We start from the raw sequence: 17,158 nt of genomic DNA on the forward strand, positions 1-17,158 counted from the left end.
TATGAAAATGTGCGATTTTCGAAAATTTCATAGATAATTATTTAAAATATTATAAGGTAATGAATTTTTATCGTTTAATGAATTCTAATTGTTCGAAAAACATTATCGCAAAATAATCTGCATTTTAAGATCCAATAAAAGTATGTGTAAAAGAACGATATTTTTTTAAATATTGATTAAAATTAGCAAATATTGGAATTAAACGTTTCCTTTGTTAATTGATATTAATATTCCTAACGAATGTATAATTTTTTCAAATTCTTATATTTAATTTTCACGTATATTAGTCTTATGTATGAACCCTAAATGAACTTTACTTTTGTTTAAATTATTATAATATTCTATATATCATTATATCAAATTATTACAATAAATTTTCAAATATCTCTTTCGCTACGCGTTCTTTGTACCAATTGAAATTATGAAATGACTTACTAAAAACTCGCAAAAGTATCGCTGTATTAAAACAGCCTTAATGATATTTTCATCAAATGTTCTACAGCTGATCAATTGCATATATGTTTGTTTATATATTCCAAGAATAATACATACGATTTCATGTTAAATATTATTCCTATCACATAATAGTGCTCTATTTACAGCTATTTTATTATCAGAATGAGTTCCACATATTATGAAAATTGAAACTACATAGTATTATTGTAAATGGAATGGTAGATATATGAATAACCTTAATTGGACGCGGCTACTTGTTTTTCAAACTGGCTTAAAATATCTAGTATTGTTAATGAAATAATAAGAAATGATTATTGTACTGTAAAATGTCGTATCAGGATTCTCCGTTTTCGACCATGTATGGTCAGGACGATTATGATATTGATGAAGACAATGACGAGTATTTGGAGGATGACAGAGATGCTGAAGAACAAGATGAAAGTGATGAAGGTACAGTTAATTCGTTAAAAATATATTTTTGTAATTAATACTTTTATAAACAGGCAGTTTATAAATTTTTAGATACAGAGGAGGCAAGCGAGACAGATATTGGTAAATCTGAAGAGTATACAGAAATAAAGGAGCAGTAAGTAGATAAATTTATGTCAATTCTTTGATCAATGGTGAACTACATTCGCATTTTTCAGAGTTTATCAAGATAAGTTAGCTAGTTTAAAGAAACAATTACAGCAGTTAAAGGATGGTACACATCCAGAGTATAATAGGAAACTAAAACGCTTGGAAGCCCAGTACAAAGAAAGGTTTGCAATCTTTAAGTATAATATTCATTTTGAGTGGAATTACTATGTACTTGTTCCTTTAATTAAATTGTTTATTTACAGATTACGATTGAATGTAATTTACCGTGATTATTTGACAGAATGGGTAGAACGGGACTATATATTAGAAAAAAAAGCAGCAGTGAAGGAATTTGAGGAAAAGAAAATAGATTTAAAGGAAAACTTATTAACGGATATGGAAGAGAAACGGAAAATGATTGAATCTGATCGACACACAATGGAACTTACTGGCGATTCAATGGAGGTATAAATCTGATACAAATAGCAGTTTCATTTTTCGTTATATCATATATTTATTTTTCTACTTATTGAGGTGAAACCTGTAATGACAAGGAAATTACGAAGGCGACCAAACGATCCTGTACCTGAGAAAGTAGAAAAACGGAGGAAACCACCTCCCGCGCAATTGAACTATTTGTTAGATGAAAAAGAGATAGAGAGCGATTTAAAAGCTATTAGTCGCGGTAAAGTACTGACCACTATTCGAAAACCAGGTACTGACTAAAAATTCCAAAATAATGTACATGAATTAACTGGGAATCATTATTTGCAGCAATACTACCACATTATAATACAGTAAACATGCCTTCTCAACATATTCCTCCACCCTCTGATACCCCTATCATAGAGACTAGGATAGAAGATGGCAAACTTCTACATGAAAGACGATGGTAATTTTGATTTTTATTTTTGGAATTATCTATCTAAATCGAGAAAATTATAGGTTCCATCGTGGACAACCGGTGTACGTAGAAGGGAAAGATTTAACTAGGTTTGCTGCAAATATTTCGGCGATAGGAACTGAAGCTGTATGTAAATGATTATTAACAAATTCATAAAATTTCTTTCTTTTTATTATAATGTTTCTCTTAAATTATAATTTCCTCATTTTATAGATATGGGTGAAGAAAGTTTCGGATGGAAGCAAAGTGCGTATATATATATCCCAATTAAGTCGAGGAAAAATTTCAATCAAAAGAAGAGCATCCTAATGACTATCGTAAAAGTATCTGCTGTTACGGGTATAAGTGTTCAGTAATTGTTAAACTTGTGATACGTTAGACTTGTAGTTTATTGAAGTTCTATTTTCTGGATTCAATATAACTCTTACTGTACTTGTCTTTTGCCACCAATAAAACCAGATCTTCTGATGATACTGTATCGCCATGTACATCCATATAAAATAAGAGAAGAGTAACAGAGACATCATAGCTAATAATAAATAAGTTGACCACCGCGCTGGGGGAAAGCTATCGTAATTATTTTTGGCGTAAAAATCGGCCGCGACTATACAAATATAAGAACATCCTATCGCCATAGGCGTAATAATAATGCTCCGAAGTAAATCGGCCTTCAAACTTCGAACATACAATTGATGTTGCTGTTGATTAAGACACACCCAAATTAATATAGAATGTAGAACATGGTAACGAGGAGTTCGTCTGATCTCGAACTGGTGTCCACATAATTCGCAGCTATTTCTGTTACTTTCCTCTAGCCAATGTTCTAGACACTTCAAATGGATTGCACCCATGGTTCCCTTGAAAAAATTTAATTCGTTTTATTTTTTAATTTCTTTGGAATATTAAAAGTGGCGATGATTAGCTAACCTTACACTTGCAGGGATATGTAATGGGTAATTGGTGAGAAGAATCGTAGCAAATACGACAATGTGTCGCCTCATCAAGGGATTCATGTAGATTCAATTTCGCTCTTTTATTCGAATCATGTTTTGAATTATTGAGTTTTCGTTTTATGGTCAACTTAATACCTGTATTTTTTTGGTTCGATTCTGCTTCAACTTTTGCTATAATTTTTTCTAGGACACTTTCCACGGAACTCCTCTGACCAATCATTATAGTCTATTTTTAGCTGTTTAACCTGAATATTTGTAACATATTCAGAAGAAGAAAAAAGACGAACGAAAATTAATTACATGATTATTTCAGTTTGCAATTATTATTGCTGTTTATGTTATTTTATTATGTTATCGAAAAATAAAATTCGTTAATTCCGATGACAAGATTTCATTTATTTTCTCTTGTTCGTCGTAAGTACTCATTAAAATGAGGATTATGAACAGGTGGTCATTTACAAACTATCTCGTTACATGTATAAAAACTTGTATTACATTACGAAGAATACAGTTAAGTTAGTCAAGTAAAGTAATATTAATGAGATAAGTAATTATATGTGCAGTTTGTAATTAATCACTAAACTAGGAATAAATGTTTGTCACTCGGCCATCATATCCACACTGGGGCAGTCTTCACCTATATTACTTGGAGACGTTTCTAATTCTCCGATTTCGTTAGACTCGCTATAAATGTAAATTTCGTATAACACATATTTCTACAAAAATTTCTGTAACAAACTATTTACCTGTCTAATGAAGGGTCATTGCTGAACATTTCAGTTGGAACAGTAGGTGGTGCTTTCTCTGGTACTAGTTCCAAATAAGTCTGTCGAGACTCTAGATGTCTTTCTACTTCTTCTGGTGTCATATGGCCATCTGACATCAAAGACATTGGTACTACATTATTTGATGATTGTACCTGAAATATAAAATGTCCTAAACTAACTGTTCCTTTAAATTACAAATGGTTACTTACTATAGGTGTGCTGTTTGATTTTGTTACTTTTGGAGTAGGTTTTTTCTTTTTGCTCGTGTTGAGTTGAGACTTTGTCACTGTTGGCATATGATGTGGTGTATGATTACTAATTCCCATTTCTATCTTTTTTCTAGGAACAGAACAAAATTGATACATAAGTACTAACACTTTCCTTTTAACTAAAATTTGTTCAAGTACCTTTTTGATGTATCAAGGCGAGTAACTTCTTCATCAGACGATTCAGTTTCATCACTTTCACTGAATGAAGCATCTACCTTCTCATATTGTAATAATCGATCTAATAAAAAACTCTTGTCCCTATTTACTTTAAGTAATTTTCTTTGTGTAGATCTCAAAGCTTCTTGAAAACATTCATTTTCCTGAAATAATTATTAAATGATAAAATAAATTTATACCCAAAATATATATAAAAGTACTAGATACACGTACATAAATTAAAAATTTTAATTTTCTCTTAAGATTTCGATACTGATCCTTATAGTTAGGCACTTCCTCCTCTGGACTATCATCGTCATCGTCCTCTGCATCTGCATTGTTGTTTGCAATTGAGCGACAATACCATTCTTCCAACATTGATCATCTGCAACTAAAAATTAATAAATTTAATTATTCCATTTAATGAAGTGTAACAATAAAATATCTTTGATATTGTTTGTTTCTTAGAATGTAATTGCCTTAAGAATATCATGAAATCAATGAAGTGAATAATAAAAATCTCATAAACAAAATAATTTACGAATGAAAACATTCTTTGTTAGGGAAAGGAATATAAGTCAGAATTATTAATTTTACAAAGAGTATTTATAATATTTAAAGATCAATGTAGGATTAGATGTTAGATTTTGTATATATTATTATAATCTCAAGTAACAGAGTGGAAAAGAAGTGAAATTGATTTATATTATTAGAACTGTAAGCAAAAGACAGCTATGTAGAAAATATTAGCATAATATTATATATCTTGTCAACCAAACTTTAACTTAAACTCTTTTGCCCATCCACCATAAAATTGTTAAATGTTTTAGGATTTTAGAATGTCTGAAACAAGATCCTGTGGGAAAGTGACATTTATTATGCAACAATCTGATATGTATACAATTACAGTTTCCATTTTAAAAACTTTAGTGTTTTTGTCAGAGAACGAATTAATGTTACTTTAATGCTGTATAAGGTTAAGTTCTTAAACGATAGAAAATAAACTGAAATATTTCATAGAAAACGAACAGATAATCGGCGAGGACAATAAAGTTTGACTTGAAATAAAATTTCAGTAGTACCTACGCAAAACTTTAGAATGATTTTTCGTATGTTGCGATTAATCGAGACGAACAATTATTAGGAAGATAAATAAGCTGTTTATGACTAGCTTTCATTCTGAATTCGTGACTTCTTTATCGATTCTATAGTAACTTTGAAATACTACCATTCGACAATAAACATTAAAATGAATTTTTAGATACAATTTGACAAATTCTTCTTTATAGGAAATATAAATAATTTTTCATAACTTTCGTGAATTTAATTAACAATTTCTCGATTTTAGAATAATTAACTGTAAAAATTACATTTTATTTCTCTTCTTAATATAAACGAGAAATTTGTGTAATTACTGTAAGTTTACGTTTCGCATTTTTGTACGATTTACTTACTCGATAAGAACGATAAAAAAATATATAAATGTTAATATTTAATGAATAATGTATGTTATATTTTAATAGCAAATTATAATATCAAATTAATGTACAATAATGAAAAAATAAAAAATTAAATTACAAAAAACGAAATGATGGTCTTTCTTTAAAATAAATTTGTACAGCGTAAATAAATTACTTTGAATTTAGCGCGATAAGGAAGTTCATAAATGTTTAAAAAATAATACAATAATTATCTCTTATTTCTTTTTATGTATTAAATATTAAAACTTTAGGGAAAATAATAGCCATCAATGCGCTATGTTCTAATTAAATCCAATGAGTTTCGCATCTCCCCAAAACTGATTGTCTATGGAATATGATTAAAATTGATAAACTTATATGGTCGAAGTTTTTAATTTTTGTATAATAGTTCTTAAGTTAGAAATTGTTAAGTGTTATCATCACAGTTCAAATTAACATTTCTAATCAGTAAGAAAAGATTACATATTAAAAATGGGTATACCGAAGTTCTTTCGATATATAAGCGAAAGATATCCCTGTCTTACTGAAAAATTGAAGGACTATCAAGTAATTAAAAAAAAAATCTCATCAACAATATTCATCCCTTTATATTTTTCTGTTCTTCTATATTTTTATGCTTTTTTGTTATTTAAAACTTTTTCAAATCTCAATTTTCCTAACTGAAATACACATAAATGATATATGAGATAAAATGAACATATATCTCTAGATGTACTATCAATGTAAAACAATGCTATTATTTACAGATACCTGAATTTGATAATTTATATTTAGATGTGAATGGTATTATACATGATTGCTCACATCCGGACGATACGGATATTACATTCCGTATTTCAGAAGAGACCATATTCAAAAATATATTTCGTTACATAGAAGTATTGTTCCGTATGATCCAGCCTCAGAAGTTATTTTTTATAGCAGTTGATGGTGTGGCACCACGTGCGAAAATTAATCAACAAAGAAGCAGACGATTCAAGACTGCGAAAGATGCAAAGATTCAGGAAGATAAAGCAAAGGCTAAGGGTATGACTTTGCCTAAAGAAAAAAAATTTGATTCTAACTGTATAACTCCAGGAACGGTTTTTATGTCCAAACTTGATGAACAATTAAAGTATTTTATTACATATAAGATATCAACTGACAAACTTTGGCAAAAGTGTAAAGTCATATTCAGTGGGTCTCAGGTTCCTGGAGAAGGAGAACACAAAATAATGGACTACATACGTTATATGAAAACACAAACAAATTATGATGTAAATACAAAACATTGTTTATATGGTTTAGATGCAGATTTAATAATGCTAGGTTTATGCACGCATGAAATACATTTTACATTATTGAGGGAAGAATTGACATTTGGTAAAAAACAAAAAAAAGTTTGTTTAACGCCAGAAGAGACAAAATTTTGTCTGTTTCATTTATCTCTGTTAAGAGAGTATATAAATCACGAATTTTCCTCATTAAAGGAGAAATTGCCTTTTCCATATAATTTGGAAAATATAATCGATGACTGGATTTTAATGGGATTTCTTATAGGAAATGATTTTATACCACATCTGCCAAATTTACATATTGTACACGGCGCATTGTCTGTATTGTATCAAGTATATATGGATGTAATGCCTACATTAGATGGTTAGATAATCTAAAACAGAGGAAGCATATAATATGGTATGTTTCATGAGTTTCTTAAAGTAGTCATTTCATTTCAGGTTACATAAATGAAACAGGAACGTTACGATTAGATAGATTTGAAAAATTTATGGAAAGACTTAGTCGTTTCGACACATTGCAGTTTTCGGAGTATTACGCAGATCTAAAGTATTTTGAAAGTAAGATCGGGAGATCTCTCACTGAAACTGAAAACTCCAATGACAAAAGGTCAGGAAGCACTGAAGAGACTCGTTCTCCAAGGAAAATGCAAGATAAGGAATTCGATGCTTTACTTAGATCTGCCGCAGATATGGTATTTACTTAAATTGTACTTAAATAATCATATTTACAATATTTACTCTTTAACAGCAATCTAATGCAGTCAACAGGAAAGTATGATGATGATGAATATGGTGATGATAAATCAGATTGTGAAATGTACACTATGGAATTCGTTCAATGCAAAAAGGATTATTATATAAATAAGCTAAAATACGAAAATATAGACGAGTAAGTGTAACTAACAAAGATTATGTGACTCAACTTCTTACGTTTGTTAATTGTGTCTTAAATGATGTTTTAGAAATTTTTTACGTTCACAAGCTGAGGGTTACGTTAGAGCAATTCAATGGAATTTAAATTATTACTACAACGGTTGTTGCAGCTGGTCGTGGTACTATCCACACCATTATGCACCTTATATTTCGGATATAAAAGATTTTAAAGACTTGAAATTGGAATTTGATTTAGGGGAACCATTTTTACCGTTCGAACAATTATTAGCCGTGTTGCCATCTTATAGTAAAGACTTATTACCGCCAGCATTCCAAACATTGTTAACCGATGATCAATCTCCTATAATTAAATATTATCCGACGAATTTTGAAACAGATTTAAATGGCAAGGAGCAGGAATGGGAAGCTGTAGTACTCATTCCATTCATAAATGAGAAAGATATAGTAGACGGTGCGTAAAAATATGTACATTTTCGCTTATCGATAAATTAAAATTACTAATTGAAATTTTGTAGCAATGGCTCCTCGTTATCCACAAATAACTCCGGAAGAACGGGCAAGAAACAGACATGGTCCAATGTGTTTGTTTACTTATACAAAAGAAAATTTAGGTGCTTATAAGGCACCTCAATATTTTCCTGACATTATTAATCACGCAAAAGTTCAGCTAATTAATCGTGAGGACATTGCTGTATCTCAGGAAAAATTAGTTCGGGGCTTGTGTCCTAGTGTAAAGCTGGATGTATATTATCCTGGTTTTTCTACTCTACAATATATAGAACATACTGCGAGTTTAGAAAAAGCCAAAGTAAATTGCCATGGCTGGCAAAAGTATTCATACACTTATTATTATGTTGTACATATTGTACATGTTATATAAAATATTTTGATATTTCATTAGCACTATGAGACATGACTGCCATCATTATATTAACAAAAGTTAAAGTATATCTGAAAATATACATATACAGAAGTTGCAAGATACTTACTGTAAACTTATATTTAGTAAACAATTAATATACAGTATAAATAGCCATTTCAATCATGTAATAAGTGTTAAAGATGGTCCTATGAATACTGTTATTATAATATAATGTAATATTGTTTAAATATTTTTATGATCTTTGCAAAATATATACTTATACTAAATGTTTTGTGACTTCTGTACAAATTTTCAGAATGGTTTTACAATTACCAATATAATTACCAATATAATTATGATAAATGGATGTTACCACAGTGTTAACGAAATTTCAAAATGCTTCGTTTAACACAAATAATATATTCATAAAAGGTATCGACAAATGTATGAATACTTTCGCGAGTCACTGTATCTACAATCTTTTTACTTTACACTCTTAACTATATTGCTTTATTTCATTTACATATCATTTTTGCTTATAGGTAAAGGTATTCCAGAGACAATCGCTCCGAGAAAGTATGATTCTCCACATAAAACCACAGTCCAATATTGACTTAACAACCATAGGTTCGAAATTATTAGGTAAAACAGTGTACGTGAATTGGCCTCACTTGAAGGAAGGTTTGGTAATCGGTGTTTCTGAATCGAGCAGAAAGATGAATTCGGTTAATCAGTTTGACAACATCAATGAAATAGAATGGAATGGCTGGAAGAAACGTATAACAGAAATGTAAGTCAACTAAAATTCGTCATTTAACGCTCTGAATTCTATAGTAATTATTATTTGTAGGTATAAGGATCATCTCGGAGTGGATATCGGAGATACGAAGATTTTAGTTCATATACGACTATTGGTAGGCAAAAAGTACATCTTTAACGCTCAAGGGAAGGTGAACATCGAGAAACACTGGACCGAAATGCAAACTTGTTATGCTTATCAGACTATAGTAAAAGATATCACAACCTATTGTAATAATGTACAATTATACAAGACTGTCAGTGATATCTTTGAACCAGATACTGTATGTTTCATGTTGGCTCATCCATATTATGGAGCAATGGGAAAAGTATGTCATATAAAGTAATTAGTCGTATCAGTATTAAACGTATAGAGTAATACATCGTAGAACAAAGATGTGATTCTTTTTCTACTAGGTACATGAATCCGCTGTCTGTAAGAAGTCAGGCAGAATAAAAGTATCTGTAACAACGATGCGAGAGCCGTCGTTTGAAGCGATCAAACAGATTCAAGCAGATCTCCAAACCCAATATATGCACGGCAGCGTAGCTTCGCAGAGGTTGGGTATAAGCTCTTTGCTTTTAAGTAGAATTACCGGCACGATTTTCGTAAAACAATCCTCAAATGAACTTCAGCAAGATGATGTTACGTATAATATCGGATTTAATTTAAAGTTCAACAAAAAGAACGCGGAGGTAAGTGTATATATGTATATATATATTTTTTTTTTCTTTTTTATAGATTTATCATTGTATGTATAATTTTAGATACCTGGTTACACTAGAAAAGGGGAACTTGGTCAATGGTATTACAGTCCTAAAGCTCTCGACTTAATCCGTAGCTACATGTTGAGGTGCCCCACTTTGTTTGAGCGATTAGCTCAAAGTCCAACCACGTGTATTTTTCAAGAAGAAGATCTATTTACTAAAGGGTAATAAATAATTTCATTAACAATCAATCTTTGGTGAGGTTGACAACTATTAAGTCGTGATATTTCAATACTATAGTTCTGAAGAACTAACTGATACAGTGGCATGGTTGAAAGATCAACTTCATGGAATAGAAAGTCGTGCCTGTGGCAGGGAAATTGTCGACAGTACTATAATGAAAGAACTTGAAGAAATAGTGGATGCATATCTCGAGTCACCAAATAGCATTGGAAAAATTGTGGACATGCAAGTTCAACCATATTTGCTTTATACACCTATTTTGCGTATAACAAACCTTCCACCTGATCCAAAAGCGCAGACTCAGCTTTTGGACAGAATTTGCTGTATTAAAGATAATTTCACGGTACCTCTTGGATACAAGGGAACCATAATTGGAATACAAAAGATGGAAAATGCGTCGGACACTATGTACGATGTTGTGTTCGACAAACCAATCATAGGTAAGGATAATTTCTATTCCTTGAAGCGGTGAATTTCAGCAATTTGATTTACTTCGAAATTATCTTTAGGTGGACTTAGCATAAATGGATCTTCTGAATTCCGCGCGTATCGTTTATCAGTCCTTGATTTTATAAATATCAGTTATGGGCAGAGAATAGAGCAGGGTAAAGGAACGCAAATGAATGTAGAATCCACAGAGCAATGGAAGAACATCATGGCCATCAATCAGGACACCCAATCGCGCACAAATGCCAGCCATGTTATATATAGGAACGAAAAGCATTTAACGGTGGAAGCACCAATATCACCAAAGTCATGGTCTACACAAAAGAATATAGAGGAAATCTCGAAGAATCAGCTGCCTCATAAATTCAAGCAGTATAACGCGCAGAACACTGTGAACGTTCGGAAATCGCATAAACCAATAGCAAAAAGTGTACAGCTTTCTCAAAACGTGCCGAAAAAACTGATGGCAGAACCGACATCCGAATTCCAGGCAATATGGAACGAATTACATAAAAAACAGGTTAGTTTAATTGACAATTTAAATATTTTAAGTTGTTTTTAAGAAATTAAGAAAGATCTTAAGTTATTACTTATTTACTAGGAGCTAATCAAAGCTGTACCACAAGCCGAAAATTCAGTAAGTATAGCTGTATGGTATTTAGCATTTTATTAACAGACTGTTACCAATCATGGTATTTTAGCTACAAGATCCTAGTGCTTTCTTAAAAGCAGTGTTAAAAATTTCCGATGGAAATACTCAAGAATCTGTCCACCCTGGAGTATCTAAAACAACTAAAAGTTTAAATAACTCACAAGAAGAAAAGAAGGCATTGGACACGCCACCTTTAGTGCAACAAATGTTTGATGTAAGCATTTATTTCGACTCTTCAACATAGGGATATTAAAAAAGAATTGTTCCATTCCAGCATGCTCGACAAAACGACAAAGCGCCAACTTGGTACTGTTCACAATTACTGAATTACTATCAACTCAGTGGAGCGGGAATGCCTCGATATAGTTATTTTGGTGTTGGAGATAGTAATTTGATCCAAGCACATATTCTTTTACCAGATAAAAGAATATTTGTTGGAGATCCTTGTGCGAATCACGAACAAGCAGCAGGAAGTGCTGCAAAGAAAGTTTATACAGTAATTTGAAGTTTTATTTGAATATCTTCCTAATTTTTCTATTCTTACTCTATTTGTTGATTTTTTGACAGGAACTAAAATTAGCTAATTTATTGCCAAATATGAAGATACCTTTACCACCCCCGCAACATTGGTACTCTAATCCCCAGAACAGTAGTTGGCCACAGAATATAAGGCCACCACCAGTACCATATTACCCACCAGAACCTAAACTTCTTCAACTTTTCCCTGATTGGGTTCAAAAGGACCATCATCGCGTACCTGGACTTCAAGAAACGCCCAAGCATAATAAACATCAGTATAAGCATCATATTCAATCAAAAGCAGAACGAACTCATAATCAGAAGGAACCAAAGGCAGAGACAAAGAAGTGCACAGCTTTTGTACCCTTACAAGCACAAAAGAAAAGCAGACACATCACAGCCAAACAAGCTGTAAGCAAAGACAGTGCAAATCAAAGTGCCAAAGACAAACCTCAGCCCACAGTACAACAGAAGGAAAAGGAATCACTAGCGAAGGTTTGTTATCAATATTTTTTAAAACAATATTTATTCTCAAACAATTATAAATATTGATTCCTATACTAAATCTTTCTAGGCGATAAAAGTGGAAGCTGTCAGCACGACCCTTGAGAATCAGAAACCAGTGCAGAATAGTTCACATCAAGTACAAAATACACAGACCGTAATAAAGCCTAAAAAGTCGCGGGTTGCGGCGAAATTTTGCATATCAACACAAATTGAAGAAGCCAATCATAGTAAAAATCAAAATTCAAATTAAAGAAAAAGAAAGAACATTTGGTAAACAATCGAAAGACATTTTGACGCGCTTATCTCTCTTTTACATTTCTTTTCGATGTTGTGTAATAAAAAATTCCAAACAAAACGAAGGTGCATGTGTGCAGATGGAAAAAGAATCTTCAAGGATATTGAAGTAGCATGTTTATAATACTCAATCATAAGTAACTTTTATTTTGGAATTCTCTTTTTTCCGATTTTGTAAGCATATCAACATTTCAAATGCAAGTCATTTTTATTTTGTAGTTCCTTTTTTTCTCCGTTCTTTTATAAGCATATCGAGTTGAATGTTATACATGCGAATAATGTTGAAACATAGAAGTTAATTTGTAAGATTGATTTAATGTGATTTAGAAACAACAAGATAAATGAATATTGTTTTATGTTGTGTGGAGGTCGGTATTGAGTATTATGTAGGTTACAGTATATGAATTCTATTAAAAAATGGAAATGATTTCTTTGTAAACTTTTAAAACGCACTGATTATGGACAATGAATAAAAAAAATCGATGTCTTATATAATATACTTCTGTTTATCACTTTTCCTTTCACACAGTATATATTCTTTTTAAATATACGCATAATTTTTATTTAAAATTGCTTGTTATATAAAAGATAAACATTACCATTCGCGGTAAAAGATATAATACACAGATTATAGTAGCATATATTCAATCGATCATGATTAATTACTTTCTGTTATCTTCCCTTTTGCTTTTATTGCTTAACGTTCATTAAATTCCAATTAGCTGCAGAAGGTAAATTTTGTAGGCTAAAATCTTGCAATAAATCGCACATCCGTTTACTCGTTCGTTCTCGTAGGACATTTTTAATGAAATTCTCCTTTTGTATTTGCGAAATTTTGAATAAGGCACCATGTTTTTCAAAGGCAACACGAAGCCACTGTCCTGTCCATTCTATGCATGTTTTATTCAATGTCAACAAAACTTCTGCGTGAGGTTCCAGATATCTCCGTGGTACTTGTCCCCCTATTATTATAAATTTTTATTATATAATTATTTGAAATTTTCCAAGGAGCAGCTATCTATTTACATACCTACACACTGTAAAATTACATAAACTAACTGTTGACCAATTGGTTGAACGAACGTCTGTAGGTGCGGACTTTGCATAATAGCATGTGTGAGGAAATGTCCGGCCGCCTTAACTGTGCCCGATTCTGGTAACGTTAAACAGTCGATTCCTGCATTTTTTAAATTTTGATATTACAGATTTCCGGGTTTAATAATCGGAAATATATCAAGTTATAAACTAAAACTTACCACATTGCAACATTTCAGGAATTTGTTCAGGAATCTGTAACAATAGCCTGGTATTCTTTTTACAAATTTGAGCCAACAATCCAAGATATGCTTCCATTAATTCTGCCCAATCAGATAAGTTTCCATTTACGGATCTGCAGGCTCTGACGCCACTTAGCGTAATAGAACTAATGCCCGCGAAAACGGGACCTATTACGTTATTCGGATCTCGTCCAAATAATAGAACGAGTTGTCGAAGAAGATTTAAAGCTGCAGGATGAGGCCAATTCTTATACGAGTTCGCTAGAATAGGAAGTAGAGGTCGAGCATCTTCCTCAGGATGCAACAATGACATTAGAGACTTCTGGGCACAGATATACATCTCTTCTAGTGTGAAATTGTCCTGCCCCCACTCGGGATGAGCAACAATTTGACTGAATATCGGTAACAGTCCATCTAATACAGCCTTTCCAATAGATCCTTCTAATGTAGAAAAGAACATGGTGGCCATTTTTAATTGATTCATTACTGCACCACGAGCCATGAACCAAGGCTGTTGTAGTAATTCTCGAATTTTTATTATACATAATCCTAGTGTAGCGTCTAGATGAGCTAATTGTTCGTCAACAGAGGGCAAGGTATTTAGCAACTTGCCAGCTGCATACATCATTCGTAAACCTTCTGCGCATCCTGGAGTTACGTTTGGAAGAGTTTGTTCGATGGTGTTGAGAATAGATGGAGCAAAAGGTGTGAGTTGCTGTTCACATTCTCGAGCTAAATCTTTCAAAGCCATAGTAGCAAAAGGTGCCGTTACTGAGCCTCTTGTCAAACCCAAAGTTACAATTCGAAGCACTCTCTCTAGCCAAGGATCCGGATGTTCTCCGATCCATTCTGCATATGCTCCCATTGTTGAACATGCACATGCGAGTACCTAAAAACATAGAATCAAATCTTGCATTCCATCTATGACGAAGTAGAGTAAGCTTCTACATATTACTTTTTTTGTAAGTGAATATAAAATTGCAAAATATAATTTAATTATGCAGCATTTTAATAGAAGAGAATTTGTTGTACCTCTCCAGGATAGTGATCATATGGGATATGACTAAGAACCAAATCCATTAAAGCGGGAATGTAGTGGGATTCCTCGATACCAACGCTATCTGCTACAGCCTCAAAAGCGTGCAACGTTGACTCTACTTCTGTCCACCTTTGTGAACTATTTAATGTCTGACTTAATCTCTGTCCGAGAAGCACTAGTAAATCTTGTCCTAATACTCTATAACAATAATCTAAAGCATCTGCCACATCTTGTCTGTAACACCTGAAAAGTTCTCTTTCATCTACATCTCCTGCTTCGCTGTGAGTCAAGGGAAGTGTCGACTTTCTTAATAATGCTTGAGCTAATCTTGCGTAAATGGGTTTTAAAATCAGCAAAGCACGACTCTCGTAAGGTTGATCGAGAGTAGGGAGATAATCCTGCAAAGCGTACCAGAACCCAAATGGGATTGAACTGCGAGTTTCATTAGTGGGATATCTTCCCTCTTGTTCTGAACATTGTAAAAGTAATTCAATTAAACCTTCGACTGTCCATTTCTGCGTTTCATTTCCTTCTTCCACTAAAGCATTTAAAAATGTTCTACTGTGAGCCTCTCCAATTGCAGTTAAAATTTCACAAAAATATTTGTTACTGTATTGTCTTGCCATGGTTACCAAACTATGTGCCCATTCCCACAATGTTTGTGGTTTCTTTAGAAGTTCACTATGGGTTACTATCATATTTAAGCATTCTTGAACTACTTCCCAACCTCTGGGATTTTCGCCATGCATTGTTCTTTAAAATTATTTATCATTTTGTCTCATTTATAAAAAACATGTTTGAAATATATATACACATACCTGACTGGTGCATAATATGCCGCAGCTGTTAATAAATGGGGGTATATTTGCCCTGTTGCCTCGAGAGGAAGTTGGCCAACTTTAAGCCAAGATAATGCACATTCCATAGCTAATAAGTGCATATCAGTATCAACATATTTAGAATTTAGATTAGTCATGGAAAAAACCTCTTGTAACAGACAGGTTGTCTTATACCAGCTATTTATTAGACATTTGTGTAATTTGGTTCTTCTTACGTCATGTCTTCTTTCAAACTGATTACATTATTGAACATGTCAATATAATATATAACATAAGACTACAAAAACTATTTATATGTATATCTTACCTCTACAGGTAACACAGAAAGCGTGCGTAACAATAATTCCAACATAGGAAGAGAATCATAAGACAACATCCGTGTCAATTCCTCCACAACATTTTTATTTTTATCATTATTTCCAACTATACTAACATTTGCTACGTATCCAGCTAACTGAAACCATAGAATTCGTTGCTTTATTATCTCTACATGTTAAATTATATCAAATAAATTCAAATAGGAGATATTACCGCTTGACAAAGTTTAGACAGAACAACCTTTGGCATGTTTGGCTGCTTCATAAAGTTTATTAAACGCTCCTGCAGAACAGGATATTCACTCTTGGGCACTTCATCCCATTGCTTGGAAATTTTGGCATGTAATGTGGTAGCCGCATAAAACTGTGCTTCTCTTGACTATGATAAAAGTGAGGACTATTATTTCCAATAAGATACCAGTATCCCATGGATAAAATAATATATTCCATTACCTTAGAGGAATGAAGAAGATCCCAAACAAAAGTCCAGGCTTCTGGAGAAGTCTGAACTTTGAGCAACCATGAGTGAACGTCGTTATTTCCCTCCGCGTAGAACTGTTTCACAGCTTGATCGATTACACTTGCATAATCCATTGCAAATTATTTATTGGTCTGATAAATAATCTTATAGTCAATAATTATCTAAAAGTCTAAACTTAGTAGGATTTCATTATATACAAATAACGATTTCTTTCGTTCAATTTCGTTGAAATTTTGTATTTAGTTCGTTTCACAGTATCTATCGATAACAACTTTTCTATCATTTTCTTTGTAAATCATTTAAAACGTATTAAAATTTGTTGCATGTAAAACTACTTAATCCCTGTTTACACGCTTTCCCTCGATCGCTTTGTAGATTTCACAATTGTTCACGGAAACATCCTTCGTTGTCGATGACAGCGCCATTACGTGTTCAAAAG

The 17,158-nt window shown here is 32.3% G+C and overlaps 5 protein-coding genes across 8 annotated transcripts; 2 read left to right on the forward strand and 3 right to left on the reverse strand.

Moving 5' to 3' along the window:
* Positions 1–499: 499 nt before the first annotated feature.
* LOC132914791 (sin3 histone deacetylase corepressor complex component SDS3) lies at positions 500–2,417 on the forward strand. Its single transcript, XM_060974196.1, has 8 exons — positions 500–906; positions 979–1,042; positions 1,104–1,217; positions 1,299–1,500; positions 1,570–1,750; positions 1,810–1,927; positions 1,981–2,065; positions 2,153–2,417. Exons 1-8 carry the CDS (start codon positions 783–785, stop codon positions 2,246–2,248), a joined length of 984 nt encoding a protein of 327 aa, XP_060830179.1. The 5' UTR covers positions 500–782; the 3' UTR covers positions 2,249–2,417.
* Positions 2,089–3,137, reverse strand: LOC132914792 (E3 ubiquitin-protein ligase MARCHF3-like). Its single transcript, XM_060974197.1, has 2 exons — positions 2,867–3,137; positions 2,089–2,796 (listed from the first exon to the last, which is right to left on the reverse strand). The coding sequence occupies exons 1-2, from the start codon at positions 3,110–3,112 to the stop codon at positions 2,299–2,301; spliced, it is 744 nt and encodes a 247-aa protein (XP_060830180.1). The 5' UTR covers positions 3,113–3,137; the 3' UTR covers positions 2,089–2,298.
* Positions 3,138–3,362: 225 nt separating this feature from the next.
* LOC132914793 (INO80 complex subunit E) lies at positions 3,363–5,318 on the reverse strand. Of its 3 annotated transcripts, none has more exons than XM_060974199.1 (6): positions 5,171–5,318; positions 4,319–4,475; positions 4,067–4,248; positions 3,869–3,998; positions 3,639–3,811; positions 3,363–3,576 (listed from the first exon to the last, which is right to left on the reverse strand). In XM_060974199.1, the coding sequence occupies exons 2-6, from the start codon at positions 4,460–4,462 to the stop codon at positions 3,492–3,494; spliced, it is 714 nt and encodes a 237-aa protein (XP_060830182.1). In that variant the 5' UTR covers positions 4,463–4,475; positions 5,171–5,318; the 3' UTR covers positions 3,363–3,491. The 3 variants fall into 3 exon arrangements, with proteins under 3 accessions (XP_060830182.1, XP_060830183.1, XP_060830184.1); XM_060974200.1 differs by having other exon boundaries at positions 5,167–5,316; XM_060974201.1 differs by lacking the exon at positions 3,363–3,576 and having other exon boundaries at positions 3,635–3,811.
* A 569-nt stretch (positions 5,319–5,887) lies between these two features.
* On the forward strand, positions 5,888–13,261 carry LOC132914788 (5'-3' exoribonuclease 1). 2 transcript variants are annotated; one of them, XM_060974191.1, is made up of 17 exons: positions 5,888–6,111; positions 6,312–7,203; positions 7,281–7,534; positions 7,604–7,731; positions 7,805–8,187; positions 8,252–8,544; positions 9,141–9,388; positions 9,449–9,725; positions 9,814–10,092; positions 10,165–10,328; positions 10,405–10,787; positions 10,857–11,314; positions 11,396–11,431; positions 11,496–11,660; positions 11,721–11,942; positions 12,014–12,460; positions 12,540–13,261. In XM_060974191.1, exons 1-17 carry the CDS (start codon positions 6,037–6,039, stop codon positions 12,720–12,722), a joined length of 4,887 nt encoding a protein of 1,628 aa, XP_060830174.1. In that variant the 5' UTR covers positions 5,888–6,036; the 3' UTR covers positions 12,723–13,261. The 2 variants fall into 2 exon arrangements, with proteins under 2 accessions (XP_060830174.1, XP_060830175.1); XM_060974192.1 differs by having other exon boundaries at positions 5,889–6,012.
* LOC132914789 (importin-13) lies at positions 13,252–17,122 on the reverse strand. The gene is made up of 8 exons (XM_060974193.1): positions 16,692–17,122; positions 16,453–16,617; positions 16,229–16,375; positions 15,901–16,154; positions 15,076–15,835; positions 14,023–14,932; positions 13,797–13,943; positions 13,252–13,728 (listed from the first exon to the last, which is right to left on the reverse strand). The coding sequence occupies exons 1-8, from the start codon at positions 16,830–16,832 to the stop codon at positions 13,457–13,459; spliced, it is 2,796 nt and encodes a 931-aa protein (XP_060830176.1). The 5' UTR covers positions 16,833–17,122; the 3' UTR covers positions 13,252–13,456.
* Between the last annotated feature and the right edge of the window lie 36 nt (positions 17,123–17,158).

Source organism: Bombus pascuorum, chromosome 15, assembly GCF_905332965.1.
Source record: "Bombus pascuorum chromosome 15, iyBomPasc1.1, whole genome shotgun sequence".
Lineage (NCBI taxonomy): Eukaryota > Metazoa > Arthropoda > Insecta > Hymenoptera > Apidae > Bombus > Bombus pascuorum.

Bases quoted from the DNA above. Each gene is read 5' to 3' on its own strand.
- LOC132914791 (XM_060974196.1), top strand. From the start codon at position 783: ATGTCGTATCAGGATTCTCCGTTTTCGACCATGTATGGTCAGGACGAT. The intron at 907-978 runs GTACAGTTAATT...ATAAATTTTTAG, and splicing joins ACAAGATGAAAGTGATGAAG to ATACAGAGGAGGCAAGCGAG. The intron at 1,928-1,980 runs GTAATTTTGATT...AGAAAATTATAG, and splicing joins CTTCTACATGAAAGACGATG to GTTCCATCGTGGACAACCGG.
- LOC132914792 (XM_060974197.1), bottom strand. From the start codon at position 3,112: ATGATTGGTCAGAGGAGTTCCGTGGAAAGTGTCCTAGAAAAAATTATA. The intron at 2,797-2,866 runs GTTAGCTAATCA...AATTTTTTCAAG, and splicing joins CATATCCCTGCAAGTGTAAG to GGAACCATGGGTGCAATCCA.
- LOC132914793 (XM_060974199.1), bottom strand. From the start codon at position 4,462: ATGTTGGAAGAATGGTATTGTCGCTCAATTGCAAACAACAATGCAGAT. The intron at 4,249-4,318 runs GTACGTGTATCT...TAATTATTTCAG, and splicing joins AATTAAAATTTTTAATTTAT to GAAAATGAATGTTTTCAAGA. The intron at 3,577-3,638 runs GTAAATAGTTTG...TTACATTTATAG, and splicing joins AATGACCCTTCATTAGACAG to CGAGTCTAACGAAATCGGAG.
- LOC132914788 (XM_060974191.1), top strand. From the start codon at position 6,037: ATGGGTATACCGAAGTTCTTTCGATATATAAGCGAAAGATATCCCTGT. The intron at 6,112-6,311 runs GTAATTAAAAAA...TATTATTTACAG, and splicing joins AAAAATTGAAGGACTATCAA to ATACCTGAATTTGATAATTT. The intron at 11,432-11,495 runs GTAAGTATAGCT...ATGGTATTTTAG, and splicing joins TACCACAAGCCGAAAATTCA to CTACAAGATCCTAGTGCTTT.
- LOC132914789 (XM_060974193.1), bottom strand. From the start codon at position 16,832: ATGGATTATGCAAGTGTAATCGATCAAGCTGTGAAACAGTTCTACGCG. The intron at 14,933-15,075 runs GTACAACAAATT...CTATGTTTTTAG, and splicing joins ATGATCACTATCCTGGAGAG to GTACTCGCATGTGCATGTTC. The intron at 13,944-14,022 runs GTAAGTTTTAGT...TAAAAAATGCAG, and splicing joins TCCTGAAATGTTGCAATGTG to GAATCGACTGTTTAACGTTA.